Source organism: Haemorhous mexicanus, chromosome 4 (genome assembly GCF_027477595.1).
Source record: "Haemorhous mexicanus isolate bHaeMex1 chromosome 4, bHaeMex1.pri, whole genome shotgun sequence".
Taxonomy (NCBI): domain Eukaryota; kingdom Metazoa; phylum Chordata; class Aves; order Passeriformes; family Fringillidae; genus Haemorhous; species Haemorhous mexicanus.
In genome coordinates, this window is record NC_082344.1 from 66,063,457 (window position 1) to 66,083,745 (window position 20,289).

The 20,289-nt window shown below is 42.1% G+C and overlaps 1 protein-coding gene across 2 annotated transcripts in view; it reads left to right on the top strand.

Annotated features, from left to right (window-relative positions):
* The first annotated feature begins 2,444 nt into the window (after positions 1-2,444).
* Positions 2,445-20,289, top strand: part of SORCS2 (sortilin related VPS10 domain containing receptor 2) — a 533,743-nt gene continuing 515,898 nt past the window's right edge. For both annotated transcript variants that reach the window (XM_059845225.1, XM_059845226.1), the window contains exon 1: positions 2,445-2,575. In XM_059845225.1, the coding sequence (XP_059701208.1) occupies positions 2,546-2,575 (30 nt within the window). In that variant the 5' untranslated portion in view covers positions 2,445-2,545. The remainder of the gene's footprint in view (positions 2,576-20,289) is intronic.

Here is a 20,289-nt window from a genome sequence, read left to right on the forward strand (position 1 = left end):
TGTGGTTGGTCAATGTTTTCTTAATAATTCTGCATTGCATTCTTTCTCTTGTTCCTCTTTGTCCAGAGGTGCAAAAGATGGAAGGTGACTGAGTAGGGACCTGTTATTCCAACAGGAATCACTTTCTGCTGGTGTGTCTTCTGTGAACTGTTGAATCTGCCCAACTTCTGTGTCCCTAAAGAACATGCCCAAACAGCAGTGATTCAAGCAAGTGTTGGACTACAGCTGTCATTGAGACCAGTTTACAAGAGTCAAGAGGGTTTTGTCTGGAAAATTAACTTTCTGCTCGCTTAAACCCAGGTGGTTTTTGCTTTACAAGGGTAATGTTTCAGAGGGATAAGATCCTATGGGAAAACTAAATAGGTGCAAAGTCAGTCTTGTCTCATGCTCCTGTTTCACCTTCCTTAGCTCCCTGTAGCTTCTCCTAGGCCTTCTGAGCTTTTGATATTGTCTCCAGAATCAAGATATGAGACCAAAAATTAACTAATTAACTTTCTCTTTACACAAGATGTACTTCAGAAATAAATTTAATCCATGGCCCTTCAGGAGTCCCAGAGGCAGCTACTGGATAAGGGGCAGTATCTTCTTTTGGTTCAGACACTGTGTGGGAGGAACAAGGGGTAAGGCTGGAAGTTGTTTTGAGATTGTGGGGCTGTGCTTGGAACTCTGAAAGAGGATTTTATTGGGAGCTGAAGAAAAAGCACATGTGATTTTTAAAAAAATACTGTTTTAACTTTTATTCTGCATTTCTTTTGAAATGGAGAGTCATCCTGAATTTGAAACTGCCTTTTAGTTCGAGCTCTTAGAGTAATAACAGGGCAGGTTACCATAGGTCTCCTAGCACTGAAGGTATGCAGCTAATACACAGTCATATAGCTTGCTGAAAGTAGTTTTTACACAAATTTGGTATAATCAGGTCACTTTAGGTCACTGTGGTAGTCATCACAGGCCTGTAAATGGTACAGTTAAACCAGTGGATACTATTTTTTCTATTAATCTTCCTAGAAAAGCCTTTGTAATCCTAATTTTCTAGGCCATTAGGGTAAAGGCAGATTACAGCTAAAGCTGGTTTATTAACTTTACTCACCTTGGGTTTAGCCAGCCCAGATCTCCTTTGTTGGGTGCCTCTACCTGGAGTCATTAGTTTTGTCGATGGTCTTCCAAACTTGTTTTTTTACATTTAGGCCTGAGTATCCTTATCTTACTGTGAAGTTAGATTGAGCTTCAGAGTTGGCCCTCAACTGAGCAGCAGGTTGCACCAGGACTTTTCCAGAGGTCCCTGCCAACCTCAGTTATTCTGGGTTTTTAACTTGTGCCCTCTTCACAGCATGTGAAGCAAACTGCTTCACAAGTCCCAATTTATTCACAGTTACACAGCACACTGCAGTGAAGCAGCAAGAGCACCCAAACTGTGGTGGCTGAATCTTCTTCCGCCACTTCACCTGTCAGTTGAGTGATGCCACCCTGCACAGGTCCAATCATTGTCCCTCCTGGCTGTGCCCATGCCAGGAGAGCATTTCTTGGGGCTGCCATGGAACAATCCCAAATTGCAAGGCAAATGTCCCCACAGTGGGCAACAACGGATTAGCAGCTGGCTCTGGACCAGCCTGGTGCCTCCTACGAGCTGAGGACCAGAAGAATGGACAGGATCCTTTTCCCCGTGGAAGCGCTTGTCTTAATGATAGAAATCGTATTTTTGCACTGGCTTGATTTGCTCCTCAGCTCTCAGCTTCTGACCACAGACCTCCTCTGACTCTTTCACTGCAGCCTCCCGGGATGGACGGCCAAGCCAAGGCCATCCATCCCTCGTGTCCAGAGAGGCAGCGGTGGCTGCTCGCCCTCCGCGCCCCTCGGGCTGCAGCGCACCCGCGCCGAGCGTCTGCGTGAATCTTGCTGGGGCGCTCCCGGGAAGCCTCTCCCTGGAGCTTTTGGTGAAAGTTCACAAGCAGCGGGGCTCCGCCGCCGCCGAGAGACCCGTCCCGGCCGCGGCTCCCGCGGGGCGCGAGTGCCCGTGTCCGTGAGTGCCGGAGTCCGCCCGGCGTTTCGGCGCGGACCAGCAGATGGCGGCGCCGCCCCGGCTGGGCGCGCAGCCCCGCGCACGGCGCTGCCGCTGAGCCCCGCTCCGGTTACAGCCCTCCCCCGCCCCCGCCCTCCGCCGCGGTGTCTCCCTCCCTCCCCGCCACCTCCCCGCCTGTCACTACCACGCCGGAGAGCCACCATGGCGCACGGCGGGCCACGCGTGTCCGCCGCTGCCGCTCCGCGCGGGGCTGCCCGGCTGCCGCCGCCGCCGCTGCTGCTGCTGCTGCTGCTGCTGCCGCCGCTACTGGGCGCCGCCGCCGCGCCGCGCTGCGCGGAGCCCTGCGGCCGCCCGCGCCCCGTAGCCCTGACCCGCGGGGCGCGCAGCCCGCCGGAGCCGCGGCGCGGCGGCGGGGCGGCGGCGGAGAACAGCCGCTCCAGGAGAGCATCCTTGGCGGCCGGCCGGGAGCAGGTCTCCCTCATCAGCACCTCCTTCGTGCTGAAAGGGGACGCGTCTCACAACCAGGCGATGGTGCACTGGACGGGCGAGAACAGCAGCGTGAGTACAAGGGACAGTGCGGGCGGGGTTTGGGGTCCTTGCCCTTGCCGTTGCTTTGCTCTTCCAACTTGCGGGGAGCAACCTGCGCTCCGCCGGCCTCAGTGCGGCCGGACCGCGCTGCTCCCGCCTCCCGCTGGCCGGCCCGGGGCGGGGGAGTCCCCGCGGGCAGCGCTCGGGGTGGTGCGGACGGTGAGGTGCCGCCGGGAGGCGAAGCGCCGCCGTGGTCGGGCCGACCCCGCGTACCCCTCGCCACTTCCCCAGAAGTTTGGAAAGTTTGCGAGCGCGCATCTTGCAGAGGCGCCGGGTGCGCGGTGTGCGCCGCGCTGCGAGGAGGAGGAGGAGGAGGAGGAGGAGGAGGAGGGCGGTTTAGCTCCGGACCGGCGAGGCGGTGTCCGTGTGCGGTCGGCGTGCCCCCGGGTCTGTGCCGGGGTATCCGGGTAAAGGAGACGCACGGACGAACTGCGGTGGGGGGATTATCTCCTCCAGCTCCGCATGAAGTCCCAGATTAAATTGTCGAGGCTTAATCGATTCACCGCGATTCAGTCATCCCCATGTAATCTCCCCCGCGCCGCGCTCTGCCTCCTCAAGCGCCGGGGAAAGAAAAACCCGAAACAAACGGAAAATGAAATAAAACGTATCTCTGGGCTAGAGGTGATGCGAGCAGCAGGAGTTAGAGAGCGGGACGGCCCCGCCGGGCGCCGCAGGTGCGTAGGGACGTCCCGCAAAGGTCCGGAATAGCAGCAGCTCTCCAAGGGGGCTTTTACAGCCACATCGGTGCATAAAAACCTTGCGCTGGGACCAGTGATACTGCATTAGAGCATTAGTGTTCACAACTTTTCACAGTTAAAGCTATGTGTCTTGCCTTTATTATCTGTTTTAGACAGCAACTCTTACGGTGGATGCCACTAATATTTTTCAAACTAATTTTCAGTTTCAGCTAGTCTTCACTTCTTTATGTATTAATCCATTAATGGTTGTGCATTCGCACGGGCGGTTTCAGGGATTTGCAGCTTCTAATTTATTCTTCATTGAAACATTATATCATAACAGTGAGTGTCACGGGTAAATATTACATAGCACCTTGCACTGTCTGTGTAAGTTCATAGTCAGGAAAATATCGTTGTGAAAGCTTAAGATGAACTTTCTCCTGGAGGATTTTAGTGTTTCTGGAAAACTCACGAGCATTTTAACTACATTCAGCTAAGTTCTGACTCTGCTTGAACTTTGTGAATTTAGTATAAAGTTTACTTAAACTTGGCTCAGTTCAGAGTGTGTGCGTTATACTTCCCACAAGTGTGTGAGTTATCATCCTTTCTCTAGGACCTGAAGTTCTGGGTTTTTGCCTGTTTTGCTAGGGAGCCAGCCAGGATGTGGAGCTGCTAAGACTCCACTGATGAGGATGCAGTGATTCCCTGGAGCATGCTGAGCGCTTATGTTAATGCTCTTGTATAATCGGGTGTCAGAGTTGAAGTCAGCATCATAAAGCTCGACACTTTCAAAGGCATTTTTTGATTTGCTCAGGAAGGAAGTGTAAGATGATGGTCATTTTCTGTGAAAAGAAAATGTTGCAAATCAGCAGCATCAGCTATTCTGATTCTGTCCTTCCTCCATTTCTCTGCTATTAGACGGCTGCCGCTTTTTGTGGACAGTGCTTGCAGGCTGTTAGGACAGCTTCCTTGAAGAATTCAGTATTAAAAAGTTGGCATAAGTTCATTTTTTGACATAGAAGGCAAGTAACAGCTTTCATGCAAAGCATTCTGCACTCTAAAATGAATATAGTAGAACCTTGCTAATCCGCAGTTATGACTAGCGGTCTCGCCTCGCCTCTCTGCAAAGATTTAATAACAGATGCTGCAGTGAGGGCTTGTATTGCTAAAATGTTATTATTTTTTCACAGTAAGCTACAGCTCCCTTACTAGAATACTACCACATAGTCTCTTCAAAAGCAAAGATAAATGGCAACTGTCAGAAGAAATGAAAGTGGTTACAGTCTTCGCTGCAACTTAGCTCTTTTTTTGTTTGCTTAGTTGCTATCTACTAATTCAGTATTGCAGAAGGACACACTCATCATGAATGCCTGCAGACGGTCTGTACATTATTTATACATTCAATAAAGAATACTTTTGCAAAGTTCGTTACAAAGTATGATGCTTGCTCTGCCTGCCATCAGCTGATTACTGTCAAGCAAGATAGTGTTTGAACAAGTGACTTGTTAATGAAAGACTTTGCTGCCTTAAACCCAAATGAAAGCAGCCAGTCTTTGCACTGGATGTTTTACAATATGACTGTCAGCATTTTTTTTAGCTTCCTTTCTTGTTAGTTAGCTTTGTTTTATTGCATGCTTCCAGAAGAAGGGCTGATTTTAACAAAGGCTTCCAGAAAAAAATGATTTGTAGAGACAGTTCATAGAATACTTTTTCTTTATTATTATTTCTTTTTTAAGGAGTGGAAGAAATATATTAAGCTCAAAGGAAACAGGATGGCCTCCAGAGGATTGGAGAGAATTTTGCTGCATGTCTATATGTTATATTCAAACAATTGAAAATAAGCACCTGATCCCAAACATATTTAAAGTAGTCTTGAATGTCTATTTCTTTAAGTAGATATGTATGAATTTATTTATATTACTCTGGGTTGTTTGCAGGTAGGAACACTATGATCCAGTGCTTCTCAAACCTGCCACCTTATCCTGTGTTCTTAAATCTGTGGCAAGGCTTTCCTTGTCTTGGAAGCACAGGCTTGATTCTCGAAGCTCTGTTCTGTCCCAGGTGCATTGCAGCGATGGGAAGGGCTGTCATTCCTGCAGTGGGGCTTTGGATCAGGTCCTTTGAACCTCAGGAAGCACTCAGCAATCTGAAAGAGTCACCACACACATTTGGCACCTCACTGGAGGTACTCAGCACTTTGTAAACCAAGGAGCTAAACTAGTTTCTTTACCCTTTACAGCTGTGGATGAAAATTTGACAGTGATGAGGTCCAGATGACCACATATCCTCTTAAACACCTGACCTAGTAAAATAAATGAAGAAGAAATATGCAATAGGATTATTCCTTTGAGCTCCATGATGAAGAGATAAATAACTGTAAAAGCAGAGGGGCAGCTGCATCACTCAGGGATGTTCACCTGCACGAACAGTTTATTGAAAGTGCTGCCATGGAGTACTTGTGTGTGGATCAAGGGCAAATGCATAAATGTGAGAGGGGCAGAGGTTAGGTTGGTGTGCACATGGAGTTTTAAAAAAATAATTTGCATTGTGTAAATCATCCTGTGCTACAGTACTAGGAACATAAAATTTTTGGTTGCATGAGATTTCTTGAGAGAAACTAGGGAGGCTATAAATTAAATTGATCCTCTCTCTTCCTTCTTTTCTGTACTGTAGAAGTCTAATGTTTACTTATTATCCTCTTGTAATGCTGTTAGTTTGGTGAGTTAGAGAAATTGTGGCTTTGATGGTAAAGCAGAGGATGTTGTTGCATGGATTGTAAAGTGGGCTTGAATCACTGGGAAGATCAGGGTACAATTCCTTGCTTTGTCAAGAGAGAGTTGTACCAGGAGATAGGCAAATTGCTTCTGCCTTTGTGTCCTCGTTACTTTATTTTGTAGTCTAATAATTATTTACAAATCCTATGAACAAGAAGCATGTCCCCAACCTTTCTTTGCAGCGGGATGTAAAGTCAAAACCATCACTGATGATGTAGGTCTTGCAAAGCCAGTACTTGTCACAGCAAGAATGTATCTGGTTAGTGAATTCCTGCAATTAGTATTTCTGCTCTCCGTCCCCTCTGCCCACAGAAAGCTGTTGTGTGGTCTTACTTTCAAACAAAGGCTCATGCAAGTGGAACTAATTTTCCTGCCAGTCTTAAAATATCATAAACCGAAGACATGGCAGGTGGGTGGTGCAACAGACCATTTACTGTGGGAAGGGCAAGTAATTGCCATCCATGTAACTGATAAATATCACAGAAAATTGGGACATATACAGGTAGCATGCTAAAACAATAGACCTTAGTGTGTTAAGCTAAATATGCATGTGCTCAGATTTGCTAATAATATGCAAGCCTTTCTGATTTGGGGGAAAAGTAGTCAACTTATGACAGCTTTTAAAAATCCTACTTTTCCTTTGAAGAGACCTTAATCATCCCAGGAGCTTTTTTTTTTTTTTGGTGCTAGATAAGCAACTTTGTTTGCAAAACTATATTCTTTTTGACTCTCTTGAAGAATTCCCATTCTGAATTCATACTAGCCAATTTAAAAAAAAAAAAAAAAAATCAAAGCCAAAGCAGAAATAGGGGGAGAATGAGACTTGTATTTACAATTGATTTTGATTCAGGGGCTGCTCTTCATGCTGTGTGCAGACTGCTAAAGTAGTGCGAGCAGGACTTTGGCCAGCTGCTTCCAAGTCTGCAGTTTCATGGTGCTGGTATTTAATTTTTTTGTTTGTTGTCAAAATATTAGGTCCATGCAGGCATTTATTTGTCCAGTAACTTGATGTCATGATCCCCCATAAACATATTTGTTATGGAAAATAAATATAAATATGCACATAAATTTTTTTGAGTCCTAAAATACAGTGGCTTACCAAAAAGAAAGATTTATTCCATGTCTACAGATATTGCTACCCACAAAAACTTTAGCTGATACGGACTTGTTTATATTTGATATACAGATACTTTGTTTAATTTAGAAACTTACTCTTTCTGATACAGTTTCAAAATTATGATTTGTGGAGGCAAGTGATCTCTACATGTATTCTTCTGGCAAATATTTTATTTAATTGGTTTTCTGTTTTGTTCAGTTGCAATCAGTTGTGAGGAAAACTATAAAAAGCATTGAGTTCAACGTTACTGTAGCAGGACCTGTAATAGTAAATGTAGTTATCTATGCAAACATGGGCTAAAGTCCATTTCTGGTAAGGTTCGGGTGGTGTTTCTGCAGAGCAGTCAGACTACATTTTATGAAACAAAAGGGAGCATGAGGTCAAAAATCCTGACAGCTCAGACCTTTGATAAATGGCAGATATATTGCAAAGTGAAAAGTAGATTTCCCATAGGGAGGGTTTTTCTTAAAATTCCTGGAGATGATAGTGTGATTATAAAAACAAACAGAAACCAAACCCAATAATCATATTTGAATGGAACAGCAGAATCCCACATGGAAAGCAGAAAGATTTTAATCTGATTGAAGTAACTCAGGAGTTTAAAGTTTCTTTTTCCTTTTTCTTTTTTATTGGTATAAAGTTTCTGGCTTACTTCATCTATTTGCTTCTACCAGCCTCTGTTTTCCCTCTTTTACCAGGCTTACATCTGGCTGTAAGTCATATTGCTGCCTGCTGAGCTCTATCCACATGTCAGCAAATTTCAACTGCTGAAGGAAAGATAGCACCTCTTCTCATCCCCTAAGTAGACACTTAAAATTGATATAAACTTTGATTAGTTAATGTGTATTTCAAACATGCTTCCAAGTCCTCCTTCATGAACCTGCAGCCATACCTGGTTTTACCTGGTTTGCTGGTTTGACTGGCATTACCTGGCTTGCTTAGGAACAAGCTGTTATAGCAAAACTACTGTGCTGACACTGGGACAGGCTCAGTTTAAATCTAAGAGGGAAAATTGGCAATGTACATTCTAGAGAGAGACCAGATTGAAATCCTCCCTCTGATACTGCTGATGTATTACACGTGCATGATAAACAAAGCAATCATAAGGGATGTGTTTAGGCTGGGGATAGCAGTTCACATATCCCTGTGGGAACATAATGAGTTCTTCCCAAGCTGATGGTCTTAGAAATCTACTGATATACATCTCTGGAGAAAGAATTGAGGACATCCCTTTTGACTTTATTAAAATTCAATAAGAGTAGAAGATCCTTTTTTAAAGAATGGAAAGGGGAAATTATGAGCTTTTCATAAAAACAGTAATATTTCTGCTAAAATGGCAAGCTCTGTAAGGTATGGACCACCTTATGAATTTAAAACATGAAACTGCCCAGGTTACAGAAGCTTTTATGCCATGTCCTTTGTTTGTCCAAATATAATATTTTATGGTTGTGTCAGTTAAGACCAAAGGTTGTTCACATAAAGGAGAGAGAATCGGCAGTACAATCAAGTACTTCTGTTGTTCTGAAAACTCAACTTCATTTATGCAAAAGCAGAAAGTATAGGTTGAAACTATTCTGCAGTATATGACTTCTTGCTGTACCTCAGAATGAAACTTGATAACCTGCAACATCTTCAGAATTTTTATTCTCAAAGTCTCACATTCCGTACCAAACATTCCCATCCTCAACCCCCTGTCCCAGTAATAATAATTTAAAACTCCAACAAATCACCAATGACAAAACCACTTTTAAAGAAATAATGTGTAGGATCCTTTGCTATGCTTTACTTCTTTGGGAAGGAGGAAATTCTCCACTGCAAGAGTGGTGAGACACTGTAAAGAGTTGCCTGGTGAAGCTGTGGATGTTCTACTCCTGGAGCTGTCCAAAGCCTGGATGGATGGGGCTTTGAGATACCTGATCTAGGGGAAGGTTTCCTGCCTCTGACAGGGGGGTTGGAACGAGATGAACTTTATGGTCCCTTCCAGACAAAACCATTCTGATTCTATGATTCAGCCATTAAGTCTAAGCTTGGACTTCTGCAGTAGGAAGGAGATGGGGATGGTCTCTGGATTGACTCCTGACAATGTTAACAGACATGCTTGAGAAAGCTGGGTACATCTGCTGGACTTGCTGACTTTAGTGTGATGAGTAGAGAAGTGCTGGGCTAATGAATCCTGCTGGGTGTCACCAGCCCTGGGTGAGGCTGTTGTGGAAAGAGGAGAGATGCTGAGGTGCTGCTGCCTGGCAGGACTGAGAGCCCTGGCAGAGCTGGTGATGCTCTGTGCAGCCCCATCACCACTTCTGTGAGCTCTAAGCAAGAATTGAGGTGCAGTTGATGCCTGGGGGAAATTTAAGGCTTGGCCAGACACAGAGCATGAGGTTCCAACAGCTGTTGGATTAAATTGAAGCTGAGTAGAAGTGCTAAAGAACTTCTGCCAGTTACCTCACCAGTATCTTCTGAAATACCACTTCCTTAAATAGGTGATTTTGCAGTTTCCTACCTGCAAGGTGAGAATAATAGTACTTCTCCATCTCTTAGGATGGCTTTTGCCTTAAAATCAGCTTTGCACTTTGATATTAAAGTAATGGTTATAACCATAACACTTAAAAGAGGCAGGACTATCACATCTATGATTTCTTTGTTCCTTTGGCAGTAAAGCCCTGGAATTAGAGAAGAAAGGACTCTCACAAGTCATGCAAACTTGTCTGCTTGTTCTGATGTTTGTTTTGATCAGGGCTCCTTTTAATGTGTAGTCCAGTTTAATTTAAATGCCTAGACTCTGGCACTTCAAGATCATTGAACAGTCTTAAGATTCTGTGACTAAAAACAGTATCAGTGAAACTTAACCTGTATTTAATATGATTTTTCTGCCTTTGTTTGGCAGTTTATTCAAACAACTATGTTTCTTTCTCAGTCTTCATACTTTTTCTGCTCTTGTAGACTAATAATAGACTCTGTAGACTCTGAATAATATTTTTTTTACCTTTTAAGTTTTCTTTTGTAGCTCACTTTTGCTAGCTCTTTAATTGCACCATCTGGATAGGACAGTACCTAGATATAATAGTACCTATTGTGTATCTGACAGGCACATTTTTAGAAATGTACTTGCACACAGAGATTATTGTTAATTTCTGGCATCCTTCTAATCATCGTCACGATTAAAAGAAAATCACAGAACAGTAAATAGTTTTATGTTTGTTTTTTTTTTTTTTAAGGGAAGTCATAAAAACACTTAATTTGTTCATTAGCAAAAAAAGCTGTTTTTTGTGGTTTTGGTGCAATAACATTATTAAATATTTATTCTAGTAGATGAACTAGATGTATTTAATTTTTTTTCCCCATTCACTTTATGAACTTTGTTTCTTTGTCACTGGAGGCATGGTAAAGCTGCATGAGTGTTGCAGCATTGTATTTGGGAGCACCAACCCCTGTGATGTGTCCTTGCTCCTGTGGAGCAGTAGGCCCCATGTTTACTGGCCAGTGTGTTAAGTTTTAGCAGATGGCAAGCTACACTCTGTGAAAACACCTTTTTTTTTTATCATAGTAACTGTCTGTGGTCTGATCCCTGGACTGAAAGTGCCCTGGGAAAGAGCAATCTTCCCCCTGCATCTGTATGACCAATATGTGTACTGGTGTTCTGCTCTGAGTTGGTAACATTTAGGTGCTGTGTAATGCCAATAAAATGCCAATAAATACTGATGATGATGATGATGATGATTGAGAATCGAGCTGTTCCACCTGTAAATTTTACCAATGTGTAGCTTGGCCTCCTTAATTGAGCTATGGTGGAGAAATGTTGCTTTTGTCAGGTGGTGAAGAAGAGCCTGTTTATGATTAATGCATTCCCATGCTTCCCTCCACCAACAATTGTCACTGCAAGACAGGTGCCCAAGGGAATGGAGCTGGAGGCTGAGAGGAGTATGCTGGAATCACTCTTTGAGCTTTCAGCACTGTTTCACAGTGGTAAATGTGACTGATTCTGAAGAAATTGTTGTTTCTTCATTGAAAACACAATTGTATCAGTGGTAGTAGGTTGCCATAAAATCCTCAAGGGGTACAATAAGGTATTTTTCCTGTGTTTGCTCGCAGAAAGATACCTTGTAACTTGGTCTTTTCAGAGGATTGGAACTATTTGTGAAGTCTGACACATCTAAATCTGCAGCAGCACTCATTAAGTCTTGCCATTTATGGAGAGCAGAATACACTTCTCTCAGCTCTTGTTTCATGCTCCCAGCAATTGTTTTGGGTGTTCAGCCAAAGGAGGCAACAGTGTTAACATAGGTAGAAATAAGAGTATAACCCTGAGGGAACTCGTGAGCCCCTTTAGTATGGGCAGCTCTATTCTATGCATGGCTTTTGAAGGGCTCCATGGATGAGATATAAAACCAGAAATAAGCCAAACAAAAGCAGCATGGGCCAGGAACAGGTGGATTAGTGGATTTCCTTCTCAGTGCAGAGATCTTTACTTCCATTACCACCACCAGTGGATGGGGGTCCAAATGGATGTCATGCACATATGCAGTGCTCTAACAATCAGCCTGGTACAGAGCTCATGAGGTGAATTCTGGGAAGATTTGTGGCAGCAAATGCCTGGAGATTCCCACAGACCTGGCTGGTGATGCTAGAGCACATTGGACTGCTGGAGCAGTTGGATGTCATAGAAAGACTGATGCTCTCATGCCCACATCACCTCAACCTGCAGTGATTTTCCCAGTGGAAAAGGAAGTCAAAATCAGATTATTAGGATCTGCAATGCATGTGTGTGTTTGTAGTTACAAGCTCTAATCTGGATGATTTTTAACTAAAGAAACCCCAGTATCCTACTCCATGGCAGGTTGGAATCAGTAAACTTCTATCTGTAAGTTCCCAGCTAGTTTTGAGAGGGTTCCCTCTGTGCTCTTTCTGAGCACTTTGTGGGGCCCTGTTGAGAGCAGTGAGGGTTCACATTAGATGTGGCTGCCATGCACTGCTCTGCACATGTGCTAAGTGAACTCCATTCCTTCTGGGCCTCTCTCATTTCACTCTTGTAAGCTGCACTGATTTAATTGCTGTGCATAGGGCTTTGGAATCTTCAGTATTGTTGTATTTTATGAAGTCAGAGCATAGAAAAAGCTTTCTTCTCCCAAGCACAGATGCCTCCTTAGAGGCAGTAGGACTTCATCAAAGTTGCAGCTTTTGATGTAAAAGGCCATTTCTTATTTTGCTAATTTATTTGGCTTTTAATCAGTGGTTTCCTGTGTTTCCCTGCCTGTTACCCAACCACAAAATGGCTAGTATGTGGAAAGGTCTCAGCTGCCTTGAGAGCAGTCTTGAAACATGTTCTTTGCCCTGAGTGAGAAGTACAAGCTGAACAGAAAGTATGCAAAACATTTATGCTGAGAGCTGTGTCCTGAGCACCAGTGACAGATTACAGGGGACTGACAGTGAACTCTCTGGTTGCCCTGAAATGTATTGGTGCTTGGGGTAGAAAATGGGGAAGCTGTTACTATTAGTGGTTCTGATTACATGCAAGAGAGAAGAGGATGTGTGGATAGAGCAAAAGTGTCCATATTTTTTGAGCAAGCAGCCCACTATCAATGTACTAAACTTCTCTCAGGTCACAGATACTATTATTTAACACTGACTAAAACCACTGTAAAGAAGAGGAGCAAAAAAAATGTTGCATCTTAGCTGAACAGCATTTTTGTAGCTCTGTAAAACCTACTTTCTGATTCACTGATTAAGTTGTTGGTTCCTGTCAGCTTCTGTGAAGTAAGATGCAGAACACATTCCCTGCATATAGGCTGAATCAGGCACCTTTGCAAAATTCTAGGATGTATCTCAGTGAACACGTTTTCAGTTCATAATGAAATACGTATGTTCATCTTCCTGCAGCATCTCTCAAGGGCTACTGGGCAGAGCAATGAGGGCTACTACCAAGATCTTCTTTTCCTTCCTTCCTTCCTTCCTTCCTTCCTTCCTTCCTTCCTTCCTTCCTTCCTTCCTTCCTTCCTTCCTTCCTTCCTTCCTTCCTTCCTTCCTTCCTTCCTTCCTTCCTTCCTTCCTTCCTTCCTTCCTTCCTTCTCTTCCTTCCTTCCTTCCTTCCTTCCTCTCTCTCTTCCTCTCTTCCTCTCTTCCTTCCTTCTCTTCCTTCTCTTCCTTCCTTCTCTTCCTTCTCTTCCCTCCCTCTCTTCCGACTGCTTTAAACCACATGGTTTTTTTATAAAGTGGGCTTCATCTAGAAGGCTTTGAGCCTTTTAATAATCTCATTGCTCCTGGAAAACCCTATGAGAGAATTTTTAAAATTTATTATATAAGCACCTTGTGCCCTCTGTTCCATTTCTTGATTTAAAAACCCTTGGTAGGGAGATGACTGATATCAGATTATCCATATGAGAACTGGGTTGTTAGCTGGTAAATTATCAATATAATTTTTTTTTTGTGGTTTAGTTAACTGCAGAAAGGCACTTCTAATACTGACATGAACTGCTACAACATAAGAATTGAATAAAAGACAAGTTTCTTCGTCAGTGGGGGGACTTGGTTTAGTTTGATCAGTCTGCAAGCACATAGGAATGTTCAGGGTGCTTTTGTGTGTGTTACTGAGGCAGCAAGAGATGCTTTATGAACACTGGAGCTGCATGAAAAGAAGTGCCTCCACTTCCTGTTTTAGTCAATGTCCATCTATTCGGAGGGATTACATCTTAGCTCTAATGTTCCTAACTGTGAAGAGACCGTTCCTGAAGATGGGAATGTAAAGCTACAGAAGGATGTAATTTTTATCTTGTTTGCAGAAACTGCCAGCAAGTCTAGTTATTGCATTGCTGTACTTTGTGAAGTACATCAAGGCTTCCCTGAGGGAGCAGAGCTCAGCCCAGTGTGATGTTTCACAGGGGTCGGTGGCTCAGAAGTTGAACCCATTGAGATGAGAGCACTGAAATTCCCATTTAGGCATAGACTGTGCCAGGGAATAATATAAAGAGTTCATAGTCTTTGATCCACAGTCTGTTTTATGTGGATGGTTTGCACAAAATGGGCAAGCTTTTTATTTTTTGTAGCCACTAAATAGATTTGTATTTATTAAGTGAACCTGATTGTCACAGTCACTATCAGTGAGTCAGAAACTTTGCTCCCATTCAGGCAAGTTCTGCAGCTGTCCATTGTTACTGTTACTTCCTCATCTGCTTTTTATTTTTTTTTTATGTCTCATTCCTCCTTCCTCCTTCCTTTGTCTCTGTATGTCCCCTTTGTTATTCTCCCTTCATTCCCTTCTCAGTATTAAATCACCTTTCTCACCCCTGAGGGCCTGAATAGCATCACCTTCCCCATTCCATCTGAAAAAAAAAAGATCTTGAAGGATATGGTTATTTATGATACTGACATGTCATCAGTTTGGGAGTTGTCTTTCCCATGAAAATTGATGTTCACACTTGGTCACATGTGTGTAGAACTGGACACACTGCATGGCATTGCTTAAGGAAATCTTGTGTTCATGGCAGGACCTGTAGCTCTAGAGCATAGCAATAGCAGATGTTTAAAAAACAATGTTTCCCAAAACACATCATCTTACTTGAAACTGGCCCAGGAGTGGTATATTTCACCTAATGCCCCAAACTGAAAGCTGTGAAGAGATCCCTTAAACTTACCTAGGGTTAGTTTTGGACTGGGGACATACTATGAAGTACACTGCTTCTGTGTTAAGCTTCCAGGTGAGTTTAAATAATCATAATTAGAAAAGAAATACTCAAAATTCTATTTCCAGTTCTGTGATCTGCACATGCCATCTAATAAGAATTTGAAATGACTTGGTTGATCATCCAGGAGTAATTGAAAAATAATCATAATCTATTCAGTGTTAGATTTAATATATAAAAGAGGTACTGTGAGCAAAACACAGCTTCTGAAATGTCAGTTGCTGTGGATTTTATTGTCTGGGTTAAGTTTAAATATTGGTGCATGTCATTCTCATACTTGGGTGATGTCATTCTGAGGTGGGACTTTGCCAAGTATGCCTCATTATTATTTTTTGCAGCTGATAGGCAATGAACTCTTTTTCCTTTAAATGAAATTAAATATTTACAAGCTGTTACTTATTGCAGGAATTTAAATGAATGAAGCTTCTTTTGAAAACAAACACAATCTGAGGAAAGCAGGGACAGCAAATGAGTTTGAAGCTGTCACAGGAGGCAACTTTGAATCTCATATATCCAAGCTGTCACTTCATCAGAGCCCTCAAAACATGGGAGTCAAAAGCAGAAACATGTAAGGTCTTGGTTTCTGGCATAGCTTATTTCTCTGATGCAAGTGCACTTGCTGAGTAGTCACTGAAGTTCATGGACTGAAAGAAGATGAACAGATTTAGAGGGCTTTTATCTAACAAGAAATTGATACTGTCTTATGGGAATGACTTCTAAGAAGAACATGAGAATGTCTGCACTAGGCTAGACCTGTGGATATTTAGGGAGGAGCATCAGACTCAGATGAAAATTTTGTGATCCTTCACCAGACAGCTTTTCTGGCCAACAGCACTGTGTGGCTCAGAGGTAACTGTAAAAGCTTCTCAAGCTTTTACAAGGTGCAAGAAGCACCTTGTTTGTAAACATGAAATGAGAGGGAAGATGAGCTCATGTACTTGATAGTACTGGATTTCTATTATCCTTTCCATAAACATAAATGAGTTAAAATTTTGGGGTATATTCTCTGAGTAATTTAGATTTTGTGGATTTGTCTTTACATTTTAGAATTTTAAAACCATTTATTGATTCTCATTGATTTAAATAGTATTTAAATTCAGAAAAATTATATGAAGTAACAAGTAGCTCTATCAACACAATGTACAAATGATGTGATTTTTTTCTATTGTAAGTTTCTCACCAATTTGGGTACTTTAAAGAGTGTTATTTATCTTGAGTGAATGTTGTTTCTGGAAAGAAAGATGCATGGCAAAAGCAGTTTTAGATGTCTTTCTGTTTCTATGGAATATATTAAAGAGTCCTTTTAGATCTGTGGATGATGGTGCTGTCATATGCAAAAAAGTACAAAGTATCCCAAATGTTTTCCTTGGTTATTTGAAGTTGAATAAATGTTCATTAAATGGACAACCTCTTCTAAGCCAGGATTAATTTTAAATTCAAGCCATTATTCCTTTGGTAAATAACCAATACTTTGTAAGTTCTTATCAACAAGTGAGTCTCATTTTTAATTTATGGAAGCTTACCTGAGAGTATTCAAGTGTCTCACCCTTTCCATGTATGAAAATATGCCTTTGATGTCTCAGCATTTGATTTTAAAATAGCTGATCTTCTGGTATGCTGTATAATAAAGTTGTTTTGATACATACAAGAAATTCTGCTTGTTTGTTCCAAGTTTGCATGGCACAGTTAAGCTAGGTTTTTGTTCTGTAAGAATTGCTGATTCTTTTGAAATGGAAATCAATCCTTTTCTCTTAAGTTGCTTAAAAGGTTTATTAAACAGGCATGATCAAGTTTCTTAGATTTTTAGAAGTGCTGAAGGTGAATTTTGAAAATTTTGCTCATTATTATTTACAAATAGCTCATCATTTTTAGAGATTACTAGTGCTCTCTTTCAATTTTAAAAATTGTTTTGAAGGACATAGTAAAAACATTCAATTATAGTGTTCTATCTATAGACTCTCTGGGAACCCGGGCTGTGATTGTATTTCTCATCTATGCATGAAGCATCACCATTTCATTGACTTAAAATTTCATCCATTATGGAACAATCCTTAGCTTTAATTTGTCTTACAGGTAATGGAATGTTAGCAGTAATGGGAAGAAAGAGGTGCAAGAGCCCACAAAATGGACAAAAGTAAACAGAAACAAGTAATAACCCAAGAATTGTATTTTAATTGTTGAATTCCACACTGTTCTTTCTTACTGTTTTTCCTCTTCATTTTATTTTCTCTAAAAGTCTATATTATTGCATTTACCTAGAAGAAACAAACCTCTTAGCATGAGATGAGGGTTGCTGGTTTTTGCTTTTCTTTGTCTTCTTACTCTCTCTTCCTCCCATACCTTCCTTTCTATGGATTGGTTAATTTAATCTTTCTAGCTGCTGCATGTTCAGCATCACTAGGGTCAGCGTGTTACATATGGAAGACACATCAGCTGAAGGAAACTAATATCCCAATCAACTTACTACCAGTGCAGATAGAGGGAAACCAGCTGGCATCAGTGAATTGATTTCTGCATCAATCTCCTTGCTCAGGCAATCAATTCAGCAGAGAGAAACGAGACCTGAGTCCTCATCACTTCCCTGCAGCAGAAGGCTCCCTGTAGTGGAGTTTCATTGTCCTGGGCTCTCTGCTGCACTCACTGAGCTGTGAGAGCAGGGGTTCTCCATATGGTGTCACTGAGCCCAAAGGCTGTGCAAGGCCACAGCAGCTTCAGTGTGTTTTGGGTCAGATCCTTGGGCTAATGCTGCAACCACAGTAGTCACCCTGTTAGTTAACAGCTATTTAATCTCCCAAGGCATTAGGTGGCTCTCATCTCTCTTTGCTAACAGCATGAGGCTCATCCTGACAACAAAAGCAGCACCACTTCTATTTGTAATTTTTTGTAGTTTCTGAATCACATGCTAATAATTCTGAGGAATGACACAGAAGTAGGCATCATTATTATATCTACATGAGGAAAAAATGCTTTTCTTCTTTCACTTTTTTTTTTTTTTTTTGGTTGAAGGAACAGTGATGCAGCAAACCAAGTCTGTTCAGTAGTAAAAATTTTCAGGGCAGTATAGTGTGTAACTTAGGTAATTGCTTAAATAGTCAAGTTAAAGAGAAAATAATTAGAAGGCTAATTTGGATTCATCCTTCCCTATTACCACTTAAAGATGTTGACTATAGAGTTCTGTTACTGCTTCATTTAGCTTGACTATTGCAGTGAACTAACTCCTTGCATATCAGGATGTCCTTTTTCAGAGGTGAGGTGTTGCAGGATCAGAGCATGTGGCACTTGTGGCATTCTTGGTACCACAGGATTGGGAGCAAATAGGCTGACATTGGTTTACACAGTGGAACAGACTTGCTCTGCTTTGGTCCCAAAGGTGTCATTGATTCTATTTGCAGTACATGGTCAAATATTTGTCCATGGTATCAGAGAGGTTAACAAAAGGTTGTTGTGGGGCCGTGTTTGTCACAAATAGTGACAATAGGACAGTATAATGTCAGCATGTCGTGGTGCAAATGTCATCATTTTGGGATGTGACAAATTGTCCCCAAGGACAGACTCTTTAAGAGATCCTAACAGATGTTGGAAAAATGAGTAAGTTTAGATTGATTTTATTTGTGTCATATTCAGGAACAATCAGAAGTTTAGAAAGCAAAGCTTGCAGCAATTTGTATCACTTTTCATTCTTGAAGGGTCTTTGCTAATGTCACAAACTTTGGTCATTATATACATGATGCTTCCTTAGCAGGCAAATTTGTTGATCCATCATGCTTCAAGGCAGCTCCAGAGATGACAATTTTTCAGTAATAAATATGGACTGTTCTCCATTTATAGCAGACTGGATTTTCCTATTTTAACCACAAAATAGTAAGAGAATTTGGACAGTTTCTAATCTGTCAAAATTTAAGTGCAACAGGAAGTAAGATAATTTTGTTTGTATTTGTTCTGTCCTTCATTCAAACCTTGTTAGAGGCAACTGTGAAGCATACTAAGCAGTGCTGCTTATAATTTATCTTCAAGGCAAATTCAGCTGGGATGGCTATGCTGTGTTAACACAACTAAACCCAACCACATGTAATATTTGATATTGCAGTATATTCCTGGGCCCCTCCTGTGTATGCCTGACACATCCTGTGAGAAACTGGAGGAGAAAATGTTCAGTAGTTTCCAGAAGACGTTTTAAATAAAATTAACACATACAACTTGCACTGAAATCAGGGCCTTTGAGAATGCTGATTGGGTTTCTTAAATATGAAGGAGATAATTCTGGTGAGAATGGAAGGCTGCAGCTTTTTCTGTGGAAATAGTAGATTTCCTCTTGTGTAGAAATAGACCAGGTAGAAAATTTGTTTGTCCAAGCAAAAAACAATTGAATCATACATTTGCTCTTTAGGTGAGGTATTTCTGGATTTAGTTATGAAATGTAGTCTTAGACAGGCCTAGTCATTCTTTAGGGTGGTGGCAGCATGCAAGGTCGATTCTGTCAAACCTGGGTCAGAAAATCAACATGTAACAGCACTAGCAGGCTGTGTCTTGGCTCCTCTTGCTGAACAATTTGTGCTCATTCTAAACTGGACTTCAGATCTTGTATGAAACTACCTCCCCATGGGTCCTTGTATGAAACTACCTTCCCATGGGTCCTGGTTCCATCTTGGAGGGGGCACGGCTGGGATACAGAGGTTATTCTATACCACCTCTTGTCATTGCTGGGGTGGGGAAAAAGGGAATCCCTTCTGGGGAGGAGAGATTCCTTCTGTTCAAGAAACATAGTGGAGGGATCCATCTGATATTGTCTATTATTGAGAGTTTTTATGTGTGAATAATTTATTTTCTTGTACCTTTTGTTACTAATATAGTTGCTGTTATTGTTATTTTTTTTTTTCTCATTGCTATTTCCAGAAAATTGTTCTTACCTCAATGTCTGCCTCCATTTGGAGGGGGAAGGGGAGGGGCATGTGGTTTTAGAGGAGTACTGAAGTGGAGAATACCATTCCTAAACCACAACAGCCTTATTTGGCAACAAAAAGGATTGTCATGCTTTCACCTCAGCTGGCAACCAGCCCCCACACAGCCCTCAATCACTCACCCACCAGTGGGACTGGGGGAGAGTTGGAAGGGTAAAAGCTAAAAAAGTCGTGGGTTGAAGATAAAGACAGTTTTATAGGGAAAGCAAGATCCACACACCCACACAAAGAAAACAAAAAAATTAGTCCCCTGCTTCCCATGTGCAGGCAGGTGTTCAGCCATCTCCAGGACAGCAGGACCTACCATGGTAACAGTGACTTGCGAAGACAAATGCCACCACTCCTAATATCCCGCCCCTTCCTCCTTCTTCACCTCATTTTATATACTGAGCATGATGTCACATCGTTTGGAATATCCCATTAGTCAGTTTGGGTCACCTGTCCTGGCTGTGTCTCCTCCCAGCCTCCCATTCACCTCCAACTTC